Genomic DNA, 15,257 nt, shown 5'->3' with positions numbered 1-15,257 from the left:
ACATGGAAGGAAGCCAGCCCCAAAGCCGCACAGGGATGACGGGTGCCTCTTTTCCTTCTCTAATTTCTCAATTTTCTGTACTATGCTATTGCTTTCAAGAGATAACGTTTTTTTAAGTGTTAAGGAACAGTCTCTGCAGGCCTTAGATTCCTTCCACGCGCTGTGCGCAAACACTGTCACGACAACCCCCTCTCCCCAGAGCGTAGGGACAGGGCCGCGGAGAGAGCCCAGGGCCCGTCGCTCTTCCAGAAGCAGCGCCCTGGACCAAACCCTGGCCTCCCCAAAGACACAGCAAGGGACCGATTTGCAGGGGGAGCCATGAGCAGTCTGGGAAGTCTCTGGGCCCAAGAGGCCCCAGGCACCCCCGCCAGCAGCCGCTTCCTCCATCCTGTTTATTCTGCAGCGAGGAGACCTGGCCAGGGAAAGTAAACTTCCACTCTTCCTTGTCCGTCCTTCCTGCAGGCCCAGCTCCTCTATCAACACCTCTCCTCTCCGGGAGAAGAAGCGACCAGGAAAAAGTCCGTCGGCAAGAAACCAGTCAACAGTCCTACCAAAATGAGGTTGCAGGACTCAGGCAAAAAGCAGACCCTCTCTGTGCCTCACCTGGGCTGGGCCGGCCGGCCGGACACTTTCCAGCTTCCTCTGGTTTTCCAAGATGGCCTCCTTCAGGTTATGCATCTCTGCACAGGCGGTGATGGCTCTGTCCACCTGGCACCCCGACCCGGGCAGAGAGGAGGGGAGGGCAGCAGGGAGGGAGCGGGGCGGGGGAGATGGTGGAGACAGACGGGAAGAAAAAAGGAAAGAACGGTTTGCCTAGAAGGGGGAGGTGTCAGGGGAGGAAGAGAGCCCAGCAGGGGAGCAGTGAAGGCCCCTCCACCGCCCAGGCTGGCCGCCAGCCCCCTCACTCACCTCGTCCACCATCTTCCTGCCCTGAGGCACCATGTGGAGAAAGCTCTGGATCACCTGGAGCTGCTCCATGGGCAGTGGCTTGGTCTGCAGGGGGACAGCCCTGACAAGGAGGGGGGTCAGTAGCACGGTCAGTGCTCCCAAAGGCTTCGACTCCTGTCCTCCTCTTGACACGCTTCCATTCACGTGGCCGCTGAGGGGCACCGGGCTACAGGCTCCAAGTCTTCCTCCCCATTCAGGTTGAAGGAAGCAAGGAGTATTTTCCCTACTGGGGAAACTGAGGCCCAGAAAGGTCAAGCGACTTTTTTCACGTGACTCAGCAAGTCTGCGGCAACCCAGGAAACGAACCCCACACGCCCCATCTCCAGCTCTGGCCCTGGGTCCTTGACGTGTCCCCAGCATCCTGGCAGCCCGCCCCCTCCTCCACTCATCCCTGCAGCCCCTTGGGACACTCACTCCGGCCTCGAGGCAGCCCGGCTGTGGTGAAACAGGATGAGGGTACCCAGGGTCATTCCCAGGTTGGTCCTGCCCACGCCTGTCTGGCAGCTGAAGAGGAGAGCAGGGGGAGGCCCGTGGGCATCTCGGAGCGGCAGCAGGCTGGGGGTCTCCTGGGAAAGACCATGACCGTCAGCAACAGGGGGACCTGAAAACCCCTTCTGCTGGGGCCCAAGTCAGGGGAGGGGGTCGTGACATCAGCCCACCCCTGCCCCACAGTCTTGGGCAAGGGGGACCCAGACAGGCAGGTGGCTCAGCCTCTTTTACTAAACTTCAAAGCCCGATCTGTTCCCACCTGCCCCCGGGAGCTCGGCCCTGCCTCCTGCCCCGGCCCCGGGGGAACTCCACGAGCTGGTCCTGGAAGTGAGACTGCCCAGGAGGCCAGGCCTGTATCTAACAACCCCCCACCCCACGAGATGCAAATTAAATAAGGTGGCCTCCCGAAAGGGCTAGAGAAGAAACACCACCAGTACTCAGGAAACATCAGCTCAGAAGCCTACAGATAAGAATTTTTTAGCTACAGTAACTTGATGTCTAGAGAGGTCAGGTGATTCGTCCAAGCTCACACAGCAAGTTAGCAGTTGAGCCTGCCCAGAGCCCAGTCCCTCAGACCACCAATGCTTGGCTGGCCTTAGAGAATATACACTCCCACACACACCCCACACAGAGATACACACACACACACACACACACACACACACACACACACACTCGACCTCCTACACAACACAGAAGGGAGCCTTCCTCTGAGGAAAGCCAGAGGCCACACTCGCCCTGAGCATCTCCATGGAGACAGGGCCTAGACACAGACCTGCTCTCCAGGGACCTGTCCCTACTCCGTGCTCCCACCACCCCCTCCCAAGCTGACTTACCCGAAGGACGCTCACAAAGGCATCAAACTGGGCTTCCAGGGGGGCCCCTTGCTCTGGCAGGGGCAGGCGGTGGTACCTGCCAGGTGAGGGGGAGAAACCCATCAGGCAGGCTACCCACCCTGGGCATCCCCCCGCCCCCGCATTCTTGTGGGAGAGAGAGGTGTAGGGAATTCCGCCCAACCTGCAGACGGTGAAACTGAGGCCACAGCTGGAGAGCACGGCCCGAGAACACCCATGCCCAGCACACCGGCCTCCCGCGTGGCCCCGAGTCATCTGGTGACCCCAGGCGGGACCGGCCCTCAGTACCTGTAGGTGGGCTGCAGGAAGAGAGGCCGCTTGAACACCTCCTCGGTCACGTGCACATCGTCCTCACCCCGGATGGCCACAGCATGGGGCTCCCCCAGCAGATCCTCAATATTGTGGTACACGTGGTACGTGTTCTCACTCAGCTGGGCAAAGTCATGGATCTAGAGGGAGGAGTGGGGGCCAGAGGGCCATGACTGACCTCCAGTCCCCTCCCGGCCTTCCTGGCCGAGCCGTAGAGTCAGTAGACTGCATGGAGGCCCCGGATCGGCTGCTCCTCCCCCGGCGGGAACTAGCTGGCCACAGGTGCTCTGTGCTCTGGGAGTCCCCACGGGATGGGGGTGGCCAGTGGCCTGAGGGCAGCCACTACACGAAGGTGACGTGGCCCCCACCGGGGCCAGGGAGGAAGTGCCCTTCCCAGTGGGCACCGCAGGAATCAGCTAAGCCATCACACTGAAGGACAGGGGGCGTGCAGTCAGCTGGGCGCTAGAGGACACGAGGCCTCACAGGGAGACGGGGGACAACGAGGTTCCCGCCCATCTGGGGCACCGTGACCGCACACTCCACTTCCACACCTCTGCGGTGGGTGTGTCGACAGCCTCAGGAACCTTGACGGGCCTCCGTGTCGTGACGGAGGAGAACAGAAGCCCCTCAGAATCAGACAGAGGCCCGTGGAGAGGAGACACTCACCCGGGCCTCACAGCTCACAGAGGGCTGAACCTCAGCGTTGGCACTCCTCGGCTAAATGAGGGTGCTGAGTGTGGAGGAGGTGTGCAGGGCGGGAAAGGGGCCCAGGCAAACAGAGCCGGGAACAGCCAGCCCTTCCTCTGGCTTCCCGTGAGCTGACCCTGCAGACAGCTGCTCGCCCAAGCAAGGGAGAAAGTGGGGGACAGCAAAGCTGGGCTGGGGGTCAGCGTCCCAGCTCAGCTGCCTGCGGCCTACCGGGGGGGACGGCCTCCTCCGAGCCACTGACCCTCACCTCCTTCCGGATGGCCAGCTCCAGGCTCTCTGCCTGGATGCCAGGTCCAAGGCCCTGCAGGTTCTCACGAAGATTCTGCTTGTCTCGAGGTGTGTAGGGCACGAAGTCCTCACCAGCACGCAGGAACAGCACGGGCTCCTCCCGCACGCAGAAGATGATGCACTCCTGCCAGGAGCCGAAGGAGGAAGGAAGCCGTCGCCACTACCCGGAACGGGCACCCTACCCGCTGCCTCACCCCTGTGCCTTTGTGCAGGCTGTGCCCCCCTCCTCAAGCGCCCGTCACCCCACCCTCTCCCTGCGACATGAATCCCACCCACCCCCCCCACCCCCCCAAGCAAAGCTCAGTCCAAAGGCCACCTGCTCCCGACGCCTCTCCCTCTCCTCGGGGCCAACAGCCCTTTGTCCGAAGCCATGGTGTTAATTCCTGATTCGTACTAGCATTATCAGTGCGTATGTCTCCCTTCATGGCTACAGGTTCCTTACAAGCGAACGGTATCCTGGTCATTTCCACATCCCCCCAGCTCCTGGCGCAAAGCCCTGGATAAGCCAAGGGCTTGGTACACACCAGGCGAAAAAAATGGATGTCTCCCCGTCCCCCGTGCAGTCATTCACTGAACACCTCACACACGGAGGGAGGTAAGCGGCCAGACCCTTCCCCGTGGGCCTTGCCATCAAGCTGGGAAGACGCGAGCTGCACGGGGCTCACACCCCACCCCACTCTGGCTCACTCGAGGACTCTCCAGCTATCCCAGGTCAAATCAGACTCGGGCTGCCCACGCTGAGCCTGAAATCACAGTGGACCCTCAGCCTCTGTCCTGCAGACACTCAAAACCCCACCTCGGGATCAGGCAGGAAAGAGGAATCATTAAAAGCTGCCATTTCGATGGGGCGCCTGGGTGGCCCAGTCGGTTAAGCGTCCGACTTCAGCCAGGTCACCATCTCGCGGTCCGTGAGTTCGAGCCCCGCGTCGGGCTCTGGGCTGATAGCTCAGAGCCTGGAGCCTGTTTCCGATTCTGTGTCTCCCTCTCTCTCTGCCCCTCCCCCGTTCATGCTCTGTCTCTCTCTGTCCCAAAAAAAAATAAATAAACGTTGAAAAAAAAAAAAGCTGCCATTTCGAGTCCAGATGTCTAGTTCGGGTCTTGGGGACACCACTCATAAGCTGTGTCATTTATCCTCTCTGGGCCTCGGTTTTCTCCCCTGTGAAATGGGAGCAACCACCCCACGTTCATAGGGTTGACGTGTGTGTGACTCTTGTTATGACCTGGACCCTACTGTCACCCTGTCACCCTCTCACTTCTCCAAGGTTCTCAAAGTGGGGTGTGTAAGGGGCTTCTGACCTCAGGGCTCCCGTGTCCACACATTACAGGGCAATAAATTTTCACCCAGAATTTCCCAACCATGCTGACCACGGTGATCATCACGGTATTCAAGGCCTGGCAGAGCCTGGTCTGGGTCACCAGCCACCATCACGGGGCCGGGCCCCTCCAGAACCTCTGAAGTTGCAAAGGAGTCCCTCTGCCAGACTTGGGGGGCTAGACCCTGCCTGGGAAGCAGTCATACTTACCCTGTGTCCATCCTCCTGGAGTTTCTGGAGGACCCGCCTGAATCCGGAGAGGGTGGGTTGCCCCATGCCGAACACGGTGAGCCCACCCCGCACCTGCCGGAAGTTGGGGGCCCCACAGCTCTGCACGGTGCCCAGAACATCCATCTTCTCAACAACATCCCGCACCAGGAAGTAGCGACCCTGGCAGGGGGAGAGACATGAGGGGTCACTCAGATGGCTCAGGGACATCTTCTACAGCCCTGTCCCAGGCCCCAGAGGATGAAGAGCAGGGAGATGGGGCAGGGGACATGGTCTTCAAGTTGTCTGCAGACTTCTGGAAAAGACAAAATATGTGACCATCTGTGATCCCAGGAAGGGTCTCATCTAGCATGGGAAAGGGAAAGACAGCTCCTCCTGATGGAGAATCAGGGAAGGCTTCGTGTAGGAGGCAGCGTCGAAGCCAGGCCTTGAGGAAAGCAAGCAGGGAGAGGCATCTTGCGGCAGGAAACGGAGTCTGACTCTAGGGTGGGGCCCGAAGCTCTCCAGGAGGAAGGCCTATGTCTCCCTCAGCCAGTGGAAGGGCATGGAGAAGGGGCCCAAGCAGGGAGTCACAGCTGGGGCCCCAGGAATCAGCGAGAGGAAGACTAAACTAGCTCCTTCCTAAGGTCCTGAAGTTCTGAGGCTGCCCAGGTCTCTCCCCTCCCCAGCTGGAGTGAATGGATGCAATGACTGCTGAGTAGAAGGTGGGGAGGGCAAGAGAAGCCAGGACGGTTCGTTCCTGGGCACAAATGAACTCTGGCATCACCTGTCCAGGCCCCTGCCTTCAGTACGACCCACAGGACGTTGCCTGACGGATCAGAAAAGGAACCAGTTCTTCCAAATGCCAGAAAATCCCGGCTACTCCTTCAACAAATATAGCTTAATCGGCATGATTACTCATTCACTATTTATTGAGCACCTACATTGCTAGAACCAAGTACCGTTCTGGGGCTGGGGGCTACAGCAGTAAACCAGAAAAATGAAAAGTCGTCTGTCCTTGGGGACCTCGCTTTCTAGGGGATATTTGAGGGGGAAAATAGCTAAGTAATAGAAGTTCTGGAGCTTCGAGAACGGGATGGAGATCCCCAGGCCGAGGGGAGCAGTCTGAGGCCCGGTACCTATTCTTCCGGCTGCTCCGAGGGAGGGGTGCGGGCAGGCGAGGGCCAGGCAGGGGCCTGGCAGAAGAGAAGAGCAGTGACCCCAGACACCAGAGGGTGAGAGGAAGTGGGTGAGGACTCCGGAGGGTGGGGTAAGGACATGAAGCAGAGAAGGGGCCGGGGTCGGTGGGAGGTGAGGGGGTGGGGTGGGGGGGAAGGAGGAGTGAGGGAACCTGTGAGGAAGGAGGACAGGATGGGGGTGGGGAAGACCGCCGGGGGAGGGAAGGGCAGGGCTGACCTCACCTGCACCAGGTAGTGCTCAGGGGTGGCCTCTGAGAGCCGGCCCAGCGTGTAATGGGCCTTGAGTAGCTCGTCGTGGATCTGGAACTCCTCCCTGCAGTTGTACCTGCCAGGGCAGAATGGAGCCCAAGTCAGAAAACCTTGACGATCAGGGTACCCTCCACCCTCACCAGACCCCTCAACAAGGCCACCCCTGTAGCCCAGGCAGCTACAAGTTTGTAGCAGAGGCGGCCTGTGTCCCCTGTACAGAAACCTGGAACTGTGATTGGCCATCCGGCTGAGGACTACATTTCCCAGCGTCCCTCGCAGCTAGGCTGGTCATGTGATTTAGTTTTGGCCAATGGGATACGAGGAGAAGTGCTGGGGGCAACTTCTGGGTCACTCCCTTAAAGGGAAGGTGGGTGCCTCTACGTTCTCTCCTCCCAGCTAGCGTCCAGAAGAGATGGTGAGAAGCAGATACTGATGGTGGCGGGGCACCGAGAGAGGAGACGCCTAGCTGATCACAAAGTGGCCATTCCAGCCTGGCGCACCTCCCGGACTCTGGTGCAGAGAGAAAGGCCTTGTTTAAGGTCTCCAATTCGAGGGTTACTTGGCGCCCCCACCGTCTCTGAGAACAAGCCCGCAGCGCGGTGAGGTGGCTCAGGACTCTGGCTTTGGGGTTCCGTGACCCGGGCACGAACCCAACTCCACCGCTCGGCCATTTCTTGGCTTTGGAGTTCCTCACTCTCTCTCTGTGGCTCCGTTTCCAGTAATTCTCAGCTCCTAGGGCTGCTGTGAGAATTCAGTGCACTGCTGTGTGGGAAGTGCTCAGCCAAGGGCCTTGGGCACAGTAAGCGTCTATTGATACAATAATTCTTACTAGTAGCCCCGCTACCTCCGCACAGGGCCATTTCAAACAAAACCCAGGGGTACAAAACCAGATTTCTGCAGATGCTAAGCCAGGGCGGGTCTGTGCCCTCAAGACACAACACGCTTCCGTGCTGATTATGACAGTGAGACGGCCTCCCGGCACTCGGGCCCCGGCGTCTGCTCTCTACGAAGGAACTGCACCTAGGAAAGGCAGGGCGGAGGAATGATTGGGGCAGGGGAGCACTCGACGAGAAGTCAAGAGACCGGGGATCCCGCTCCCAGCTCTGCCTCCTCTCACCGCGTGCTGGGCAAATCCTCTACCCCCAGAAGCTGGGTTTGGGGTATTTAGATCCAGTTTTCACATCTGATCGGAAACGTGTTAGATCAGGAGCCGGCAAACCTTCTGTATCGAGAACTGGGTAGTAAATAATTTTGGCTTGTGAGCCACACAGTGTCTGTTGCAACAACTCAGCTCTGCTCCTGAAGTGTTAAGCATCCACAGATAGTATATAAATGAATAGGAACGGCAGTGTTCCAATAAAACTTTATTCACGAAAACGGATGCTAGGTGCGATTTGGCCCACAGGACACAGTTCACCAGCCCCTGTGCTAGGTGATCTCTAAGGTCCCTTGCACCCAAACACACTACAACCCAAGGGATGCTGTGCTCACGCTGGCTCCAGGAGGCATGCATAGTCCCACTGTGGCAGATTTGTACAGCAGGCCCGTGACCTTCCTGAGCTATACCACTTGGTTAAATACTCTGTGCATCGGGGCGCCTGGGTGGCGCAGTCGGTTAAGCGTCCGACTTCAGCCAGGTCACCATCTCGCGCTCCGTGAGTTCGAGCCCCGCGTCAGGCTCTGGGCTGATGGCTCGGAGCCTGGAGCCTGTTTCCGATTCTGTGTCTCCCTCTGCCTCTGCCCCTCCCCCGTTCATGCTCTGTCTCTCTCTGTCCCAAAAATAAATAAACGTTGAAAAAAAAAAATTTTAAATATTCTGTACATCAAAACCCACACAATCTGATAGGAAAAATGAGACCCAGAGAGGGAACATGCTTTGCCCCAGGGCACAGAGCAAGGCCCAGGATGTGCGTCTCCTATACCGCCCCTCAAGGGCCAAACCTAGATGTGTCACCTCTGATAGAGAGAATACACGTCGAGTCTCTTGTATGTAACATCTCTTCTTCTCCCCTGATCATGAGCACAGCAATGGATTATGACAATCTTCCTGTCAGGCCCCAAAGCCAGCGGGCCGGATTTATCATTCCCACCCCTCGGGTTTCCTTACACAGAAAGTCCCATCTGCTGGGTCTCTGCCCAGCTTCTGTGTGTGGAACACAATTCACCCTCAGCTCATCATGTCCTACTTCCTGCATCCTGGAGGGGCCCAGAGGCAGAGTCCATGTAAGATAAGGCTTCCCGATTCACCAGGGGACAGACCCAATGCCTCTTCTGCCCCCGGGCCTCTGGTTCACAGCACCCCCTCCTTCAGTGACCCCACAGGGCAGGCAGGGTTGCAGAGCCCCCTTCTTGGCCCTCTTCCTCTGGATGCATGCAGTGTATCCAGAGGTCTCAAGATGTGGTGCCGGAACAAACCCTCAGCCTCTTCCGGGACTGTGCCTGAAGGACCTAATTAAGAGAGTTGACCAACAGCTCCCAGCCTTTCAAGCCATAGCCCTTTAACCACCTGGTATTAACCTCAGTTTTGAACCCTAATTACGAGCTGCGGAAAAATAAAAGTCTAAATTCTATGCGTCTAAGTACATAAACTCCCTTTGAAAATGTTCAGCCACAAATGATTTTCAAAAGGGTGTCCCCACCCCACCCCCACAGCCATTCGTCCCTCGCCATGCTTCTAAGCCCTGTGGACAGGAGAAGTAACACGAGCTAAGAGACCCGCCCAGCCACTCGCTTGCCGTGTGACTCCAGACCGACTGGGCAACCTCTCTGGGTCTCAGTGTCTTCATCTGTGAGGGCAGTCTGTAGACTAGGTGTTACATGCCACCACCCCTCCAGGCATGTCTTCTGGGGACACGGCCACTCTCCCCCCCCCCCCACTCACGTGATCACGACGGGGGCCACTTTGTTGGGGATGATGGACTTGGCTTTACTGTTGTGCAAGCCTGTGGTCTGGAAGGAGTGGACACTGGGTGAGTGCTGACCGTCCATCGGGCCACCGCCCTGGAGGCCCTCGAGGGGGGCACCCGCCGAAACCGTCTGCTGGGCTGTGCTGGCCGTTGTACCCATAGTCTGCTGGCAGCCTCAGGCCCCAACACCTGTGGGATGAGAGGGCACGTGGTGGAGGAAGGGGTGGGGAAATCCACAGCAGGAGGGGACCTGGCCCACCTGTACCTCCCCTGCGTAGACGCCAAGTCTGAGGCCCAGCGAGGGCCAGCTCTCCCTGTAGCTGGAGACGGAGGGCAGGTGTGCTGCCTTCCACGCGTTTGCCGAGTGCCTACTATGTGCCTGGCCCTCTGCTGCTGCTTTGGGAGGGTGACGGACATAAAAAGATAAACACACGGCCCCTGACCCCTTACAGTTACACTCCTCTGGCAAAAACATGACTGTTAGGAAGGGGATAACCCTCCACACCAGGTCAGGACCTAGGGCTCTGAGTGACTGGGCCAGGCCCTCCAGACACGGGGAAGTGGGAAGACTGGTGGGCGGGGGTGGGGGGGGGGGGGGCAGCAGGTACAGAGGGAAGTCAGGCTTGGATTTGAAGGGTGTGGATGGGAACAGGGTGCAGGAGGACACTCTAGGCATGAATATCACGGAATGAGGCTGGGGACATCCGGACAACATGAGCTTTCAGCAGATCAAGGGTTTAGTGAGAGCACCAGGCCCTTGAACTTGACATCACGGTCATCAATACCACCATCAACGGCCAAGGCTTCGGCCCTGAATGAGGCAGGCTGGACACCTGCTAGATGCAGTGATTCCCCTGGTGGGGCTCTCTCCCAGAGAAATACTGAAGGACGTAGGCAAAAACCAGGCTTCGAAGATGGGTCGCTCCCAGAAGTGCTGGTTACGATGGCAAAAGACACAGGAAACAACCTCCAGCCAACAACAGGGGCTTTGTTGGGTAAAGTGCGGGACATCTCTAAGGCGGAAGGCTAAACGGCCACTAAAAACATCATCATGATGGCTTTGGAAAGACATCTAGGAAACAGGGCTGCAAGGCAAGGACCGCCTGCCATCCCATTTTAATTCATGAAAGCGTATCGGCAGAAGAATCTGGGAGATACCCATCAAGATGTTATTTGGAGTTATCACCAAGTGATGCAATTATGGCTAATTTGTGTCTTCTTTTGTTTTTTTCTCCTCCGAACACTGGGTCATAAAGTTAAGGCCCGTTTAACACAAGTGAGAGAATGGCTGGGGAAGCGGCTGGGGACCAGTGAGGGGCTGCTAGAGGGCGTGAGAGGGCCTGGCCCCGGTCGGAGAGCCACAGTGCTGCCGGACAGGCAAGGGGCCGGGAATTCTACGTGGCCCGAAGGGAAGGCGTGGGAGACAGGCTCGCAGAGCTCCGAGGGTCCAGCAGCCCTTGGCCCTGGTGGACCTGATGGTCTAGGATCAGGACAGGAGGGTGCAACCCCCCCCCCCCCCTGCCCGCCGTCTCAAAACCGGGAGTAGCACCTCAGGAAGGGGATGGCAGTCAGGGGTCAGCGGGTCAGTCTGGAGGCTGAACTCACTGTGCCTTCTCTCCCCCGGGCCCTGGGGGAGTACTCAGGCTACCCCTCCGCAGAGCCACCTAAACAGAATGACTAGACTCATCCACCCCTCCTCCAACCCTCCCAAACCACCACCTGTCCCTGTCCCTGTCCCTCTCCTGTCGGGAAAGGGTTGCTTCTCTCCCTCCGGCCCAGCCTTGTCATCCTTGAAAACTCCCAGCAGCCATGTGACAGCCTTGGTAACACGCACACCTTGTGTTTAGGAGAGTCCCATCATACAGGGTCCAAGTTTTCCCTCCCTCCCTGTCTCTGTCTCCTTCCCTGCCCCCCCCCTCCCCCTCCCCCCTGTCAAAAATGGAGGGGATGAGCCTCTGTTCCTAAACAGAAACACAGGCTGCTCAGATTGCACGAGTGGGCCCCAGAGCCAGAAACTTCTCTCCACTTCACCTGCCGTGGCAGGCCCCCAACACAGCTCACCCAAGTTCCCCAGACCCCGCCGGGCAGTCTGGGCCAAGGAGGCACAGATAGGAACAGCCTCCTCCAACAACAACATGGGCAGCTGTCCCAAACGAGGGCACGGGCGACGGGACACGGGAAGGGCCTACAGGAGGCCGCAGCTGATCACAGCTGCCCGGCCACGGCCAGGCCCGGCTCCCTTCGTGCTGAGCTGTGGCTGACCCCCCCCCCCCCACCCCTCCTACCCTGCGCCACTCCCACGGCTCCGGCCCCAGCCACCCCTGTTTGTCACGGGCTCCACGGACGACGCCAGGCCCCAGCTGGGGCCCTAGAAGGACATATGTGCACAGCTGTAGGGTCCGAGGTGGAGGAAGGACAATATCCTTTGAAAGTTGACCTGCTTCCAAACAGTCTAGAGGAGGGTGAAGCCCCGGGATCCCCAGGCTTCCCGCTCTATACTCTTCCCCTGAAACCTCCCCACCCTGCCTGGAGCGCGGCTTGCTAACTAGCACAGGGGCCTCATCCTCCTGGCCACGTGCTGAGGGGCCCCGGGCAACTTCCCCACGTCCCCATCTGTAAAATGACAGTGAGGGACGGGATGGCCCCAAAGGCTCTTCCAGATTCACGTGGATCTGGCTCCCAAGACCGGCAGTCCCGGTGGTCCCACCCCTACTGTGGCGGTAAGCCCAGGGGGAGGGGGAGTTGCTGGGGTCCCGGGTGCTCAAACCTCTGCTTGGGGGGAGAATGGGGAAGGTGGGGTGTGTGAGGGAAACTGAAAGAAGGGGTCCATGAGCCTGGATGGTTTCTTAAGAATTCCACTAGCCCAGCACTTCCTTCGATCGACGTGAAGGCCCTCCCCACCGGGCTGCAGAGCCCGGGACACGGGAGCCAAAGAGCTCACAGGCAGGCTGCATCACACGGCCACCCAGGTGCCCCCAAATTTTATTTTTTAAAGACACATCAGTGGGGACCCTGAGTGGCTCAGTCGGTTAAGCGTCCGACTCTTGGTTTCAGCTCAGGTCATGATCCCAGGGTCGTGGGATCGAGCCCTGTGTCAGGTTCCACGCTCAGAGATTCTCTCTCTCCCTCTGCCTTTGCCCCTCTGGTGCTTTCTCACGCTCTCTCTGAAAAAGTAAATAAATAAAATTTAACCTTAATGTACCTACTAGGTGATCTAGTTAATACAATAACAACTAACAACCTGTATTAGCACGTCACCAATTTGTTTTTTTGTATTTTGATAGCTCTCTGAATGCAACTTACTTCCCTCTGTCATCCCATATATTTTGTGCACTTGAAAACAGTCTGAAAAGGGGGTCCGTGAGTTTTTGCCAGATTGCTAGGGATTCTTGGAGAAAGAAAGAAAGAAAGAAAGAAAGAGGGAGGGAGGGAGGGAGGGAGGAAGGAAGGGGGAGGGAGGAAGAAAGGGAAAGAAAGGAAGAAAACCGTAATTTGAGGGAAGACTATTTCCCACCAAACCCAGGAACTCTTTCACCTTCTCCTTTACTCCTGTTTGTTAACATGTCGAAGCATCTACGAAGCACCAACCACCCAACAACCCTGTAAGGTCCAGCCTCACTGTCCATTTTCAAAGGAGGACGGCTGACCCCTGGTGAGCGGTGGCGTTGGGAAGGGCTCCTCATTGCTTTGCCTCCCTGCCTCTTCACAGCTCACCCTGAGAGCAGGAGCTTGCCCACACTGCCCCCTCCCTCCCTCCTGGATCTGTACGACCCCCACTCATCCACTCCATGCTCTGCCAGAGCACCCCAGACACAGCCTACCCAGAGAGGTGGAGGGATGCACGGCTTCCCACGGAGGGAGTGAGGACTCTGGGACTCACTGCTCCCACAGAAGCCCTCAGCCGCCAGCTAAAGAAGCCACGGAAACATCTGGGCTACAGCTATCACGGCGTTTGAGAAAGTCCCCCACACAGACATGCACCCTCCGGCCTCCACACCCAGTCATTCTCGAGAAAAAAGAAACAATGTCCGGAACCCTTGGCAGAGAGGTGACCTTGTTTCCCCAGGAAGAATTCAACTTTAGGAGCTGGAATATGAGCTCTGGCTCGTCAACTACCCGCCTGATGCTACAGCATAAGTGCCCAGCCTGCGGAGTGATGAGCTTCTCGTCAATGGTGGTATTCAAGCCAAGGGGGTGCTGCAGATGACCACTCTGGATCCTGGAGTAGGGAGGACAGGCGAGAGGTTCAAGAGCGGATTCCCAAGGCCACAGCCTGAAACACCCCGTGAGTCCAAGTCTGTTTCTTTTCATCCAGTTTTTGGTAGAACTGGATCGCCACTATTCTGGTCTCAGTTTCCCCATCTCTAATCCAAAGCTCACAAGCCCCCCCCCTTTTTGCCCCACCCTGGTGCAGCAGCCGTGACCTTCAGGCTTGGCAAACCCCGCGGGCTTTTCCAAAGCACAGTTTGGCTCTTGGGACCGAAGCGGAAAGCTACATGTGAGCTATGGACCCCAGCCACCACCTGGCCCCGTCCTTTCTCCTGCCCTCCCTGCCCACCGGGATGGACCTCAGACCCCCTTGCAAAATCTCAAGTCCCGCTTTAGGAAAAGATGTGCCTACGGGAGCCAACACAAATGACTGTCACCACGGGCCCCTAAAAGCAGATTCAGAGCCGGCTACACCCCGGGAGGTCAACAAGTCCAACCCTCTCTGTCTACTCACGAGGAAACGGAGACCCAGAGCGGGAATGTGATGTCCTCCAACTCACAAGGACAGAATTAAAACCCAGAGCTCCTGCCTCCCCACTCCAGGGCTCCCTGACTGGGCCACACTGACTCTAGACTGAGGCAAAGGGGAAGACCGCTGTGAGCATAGGGAGATAACGTTGAGTAGATAGTGTACAAACGTGTAATTATGCTAGTCAAATCAGGGTGTGTGGTCAGGAGTGTGTGATGCCTGTGCCTGCCTTGGGGGGGGGGGGGGCAGATCTAAACAGACCCCTGAGCTAGCCTCTAGTGACCCTGACTGTAGAGAGGAGGCCCCACGAGGGCCAAGGGGTCGATCTCCTGGACCAAGGCACTTGACATAGAATACCTCATTTAACCCTGAGTCCCCTCCCAAAAAAGAGGGGCTAACTCTTACAACTTGCTACCAAATTCACAAGAAATCCAATTAAAAATGGGCAAAAGATAGGGCACCTGATTAGCTTGGTCGGTGGAACATGTGTCTCTTGATCTCCAGATTGTACGTTCAAACCCCACATTGGCTGTACAGATTACTTGAAAATAAAACATTTTTTTTTAAGTAGGCTCCATGCCCAATGTGGGGCTTGAACTCACAATCCTGAGATCAAGAGTCACATGCTCTACTGACTGAGCCAGTTGGGCACCCAGAAAAATAAAATCTTAAAAAAAAAAAAATTGGCAGGGCACCTGGGTGGCTCAGTCGGTTAAGCGTCCAACTTTGGCTCAGGTCATGATCTCGCGGTCCGTGAGTTCGAGCCCCGCGTCGGGCTCTGTTGCTGACAGCTCAGAGCATCGAGCCTGCTTCGGATTCTGTGTCTCCCTCTCTCTCTCCTTCTCTCTCTCTCTCAAGAATAAATAAAAACATTAAAGAATTTTTTTTTAAAAATTGGCAACAGATTTGAAGGTACATATGGATGCCAAATAAGGCTAGAAATATACACCTGGCATCATTCATCATCGGGGAAATACGTTAGAATGACAAACATGAAGGGGCACCTGGGTGGCTCAGTCGGTTAAGCGGCTGACTTCGGCTCGGGTCAT

General features: G+C 57.3%; 1 protein-coding gene across 8 annotated transcripts in view; it reads right to left on the bottom strand.

Moving 5' to 3' along the window:
• Positions 1-15,257, bottom strand: part of PALD1 (phosphatase domain containing paladin 1) — a 74,771-nt gene that overhangs the window by 29,366 nt on the left and 30,148 nt on the right. For 7 of the 8 annotated variants that reach the window (XR_007145424.1, XM_047825881.1, XM_047825879.1 and 4 more), the window contains exons 2-10: positions 9,446-9,659; positions 6,538-6,640; positions 5,120-5,299; positions 3,556-3,720; positions 2,580-2,740; positions 2,274-2,349; positions 1,363-1,514; positions 910-1,009; positions 604-708 (exon numbers count right to left, since the gene is read on the bottom strand). Coding sequence is in view for 7 of the 8 variants with exons in the window: in XM_047825881.1 (XP_047681837.1) it covers positions 604-708; positions 910-1,009; positions 1,363-1,514; positions 2,274-2,349; positions 2,580-2,740; positions 3,556-3,720; positions 5,120-5,299; positions 6,538-6,640; positions 9,446-9,630 (1,227 nt within the window). In the remaining variant the exon portion in view is untranslated. Of the gene's footprint in view, positions 1-603; positions 709-909; positions 1,010-1,362; positions 1,515-2,273; positions 2,350-2,579; positions 2,741-3,555; positions 3,721-5,119; positions 5,300-6,255; positions 6,359-6,537; positions 6,641-9,445; positions 9,660-15,257 lie in introns of those variants that run through there. The other variant, XM_047825884.1, reaches the window with a different exon arrangement.

The sequence above is a fragment of the Prionailurus viverrinus genome, chromosome D2, assembly GCF_022837055.1.
Source record: "Prionailurus viverrinus isolate Anna chromosome D2, UM_Priviv_1.0, whole genome shotgun sequence".
Lineage (NCBI taxonomy): Eukaryota > Metazoa > Chordata > Mammalia > Carnivora > Felidae > Prionailurus > Prionailurus viverrinus.
Note: the sequence above shows the minus strand (reverse complement) of the source record. Positions and strands in the feature narration are given on the sequence as shown.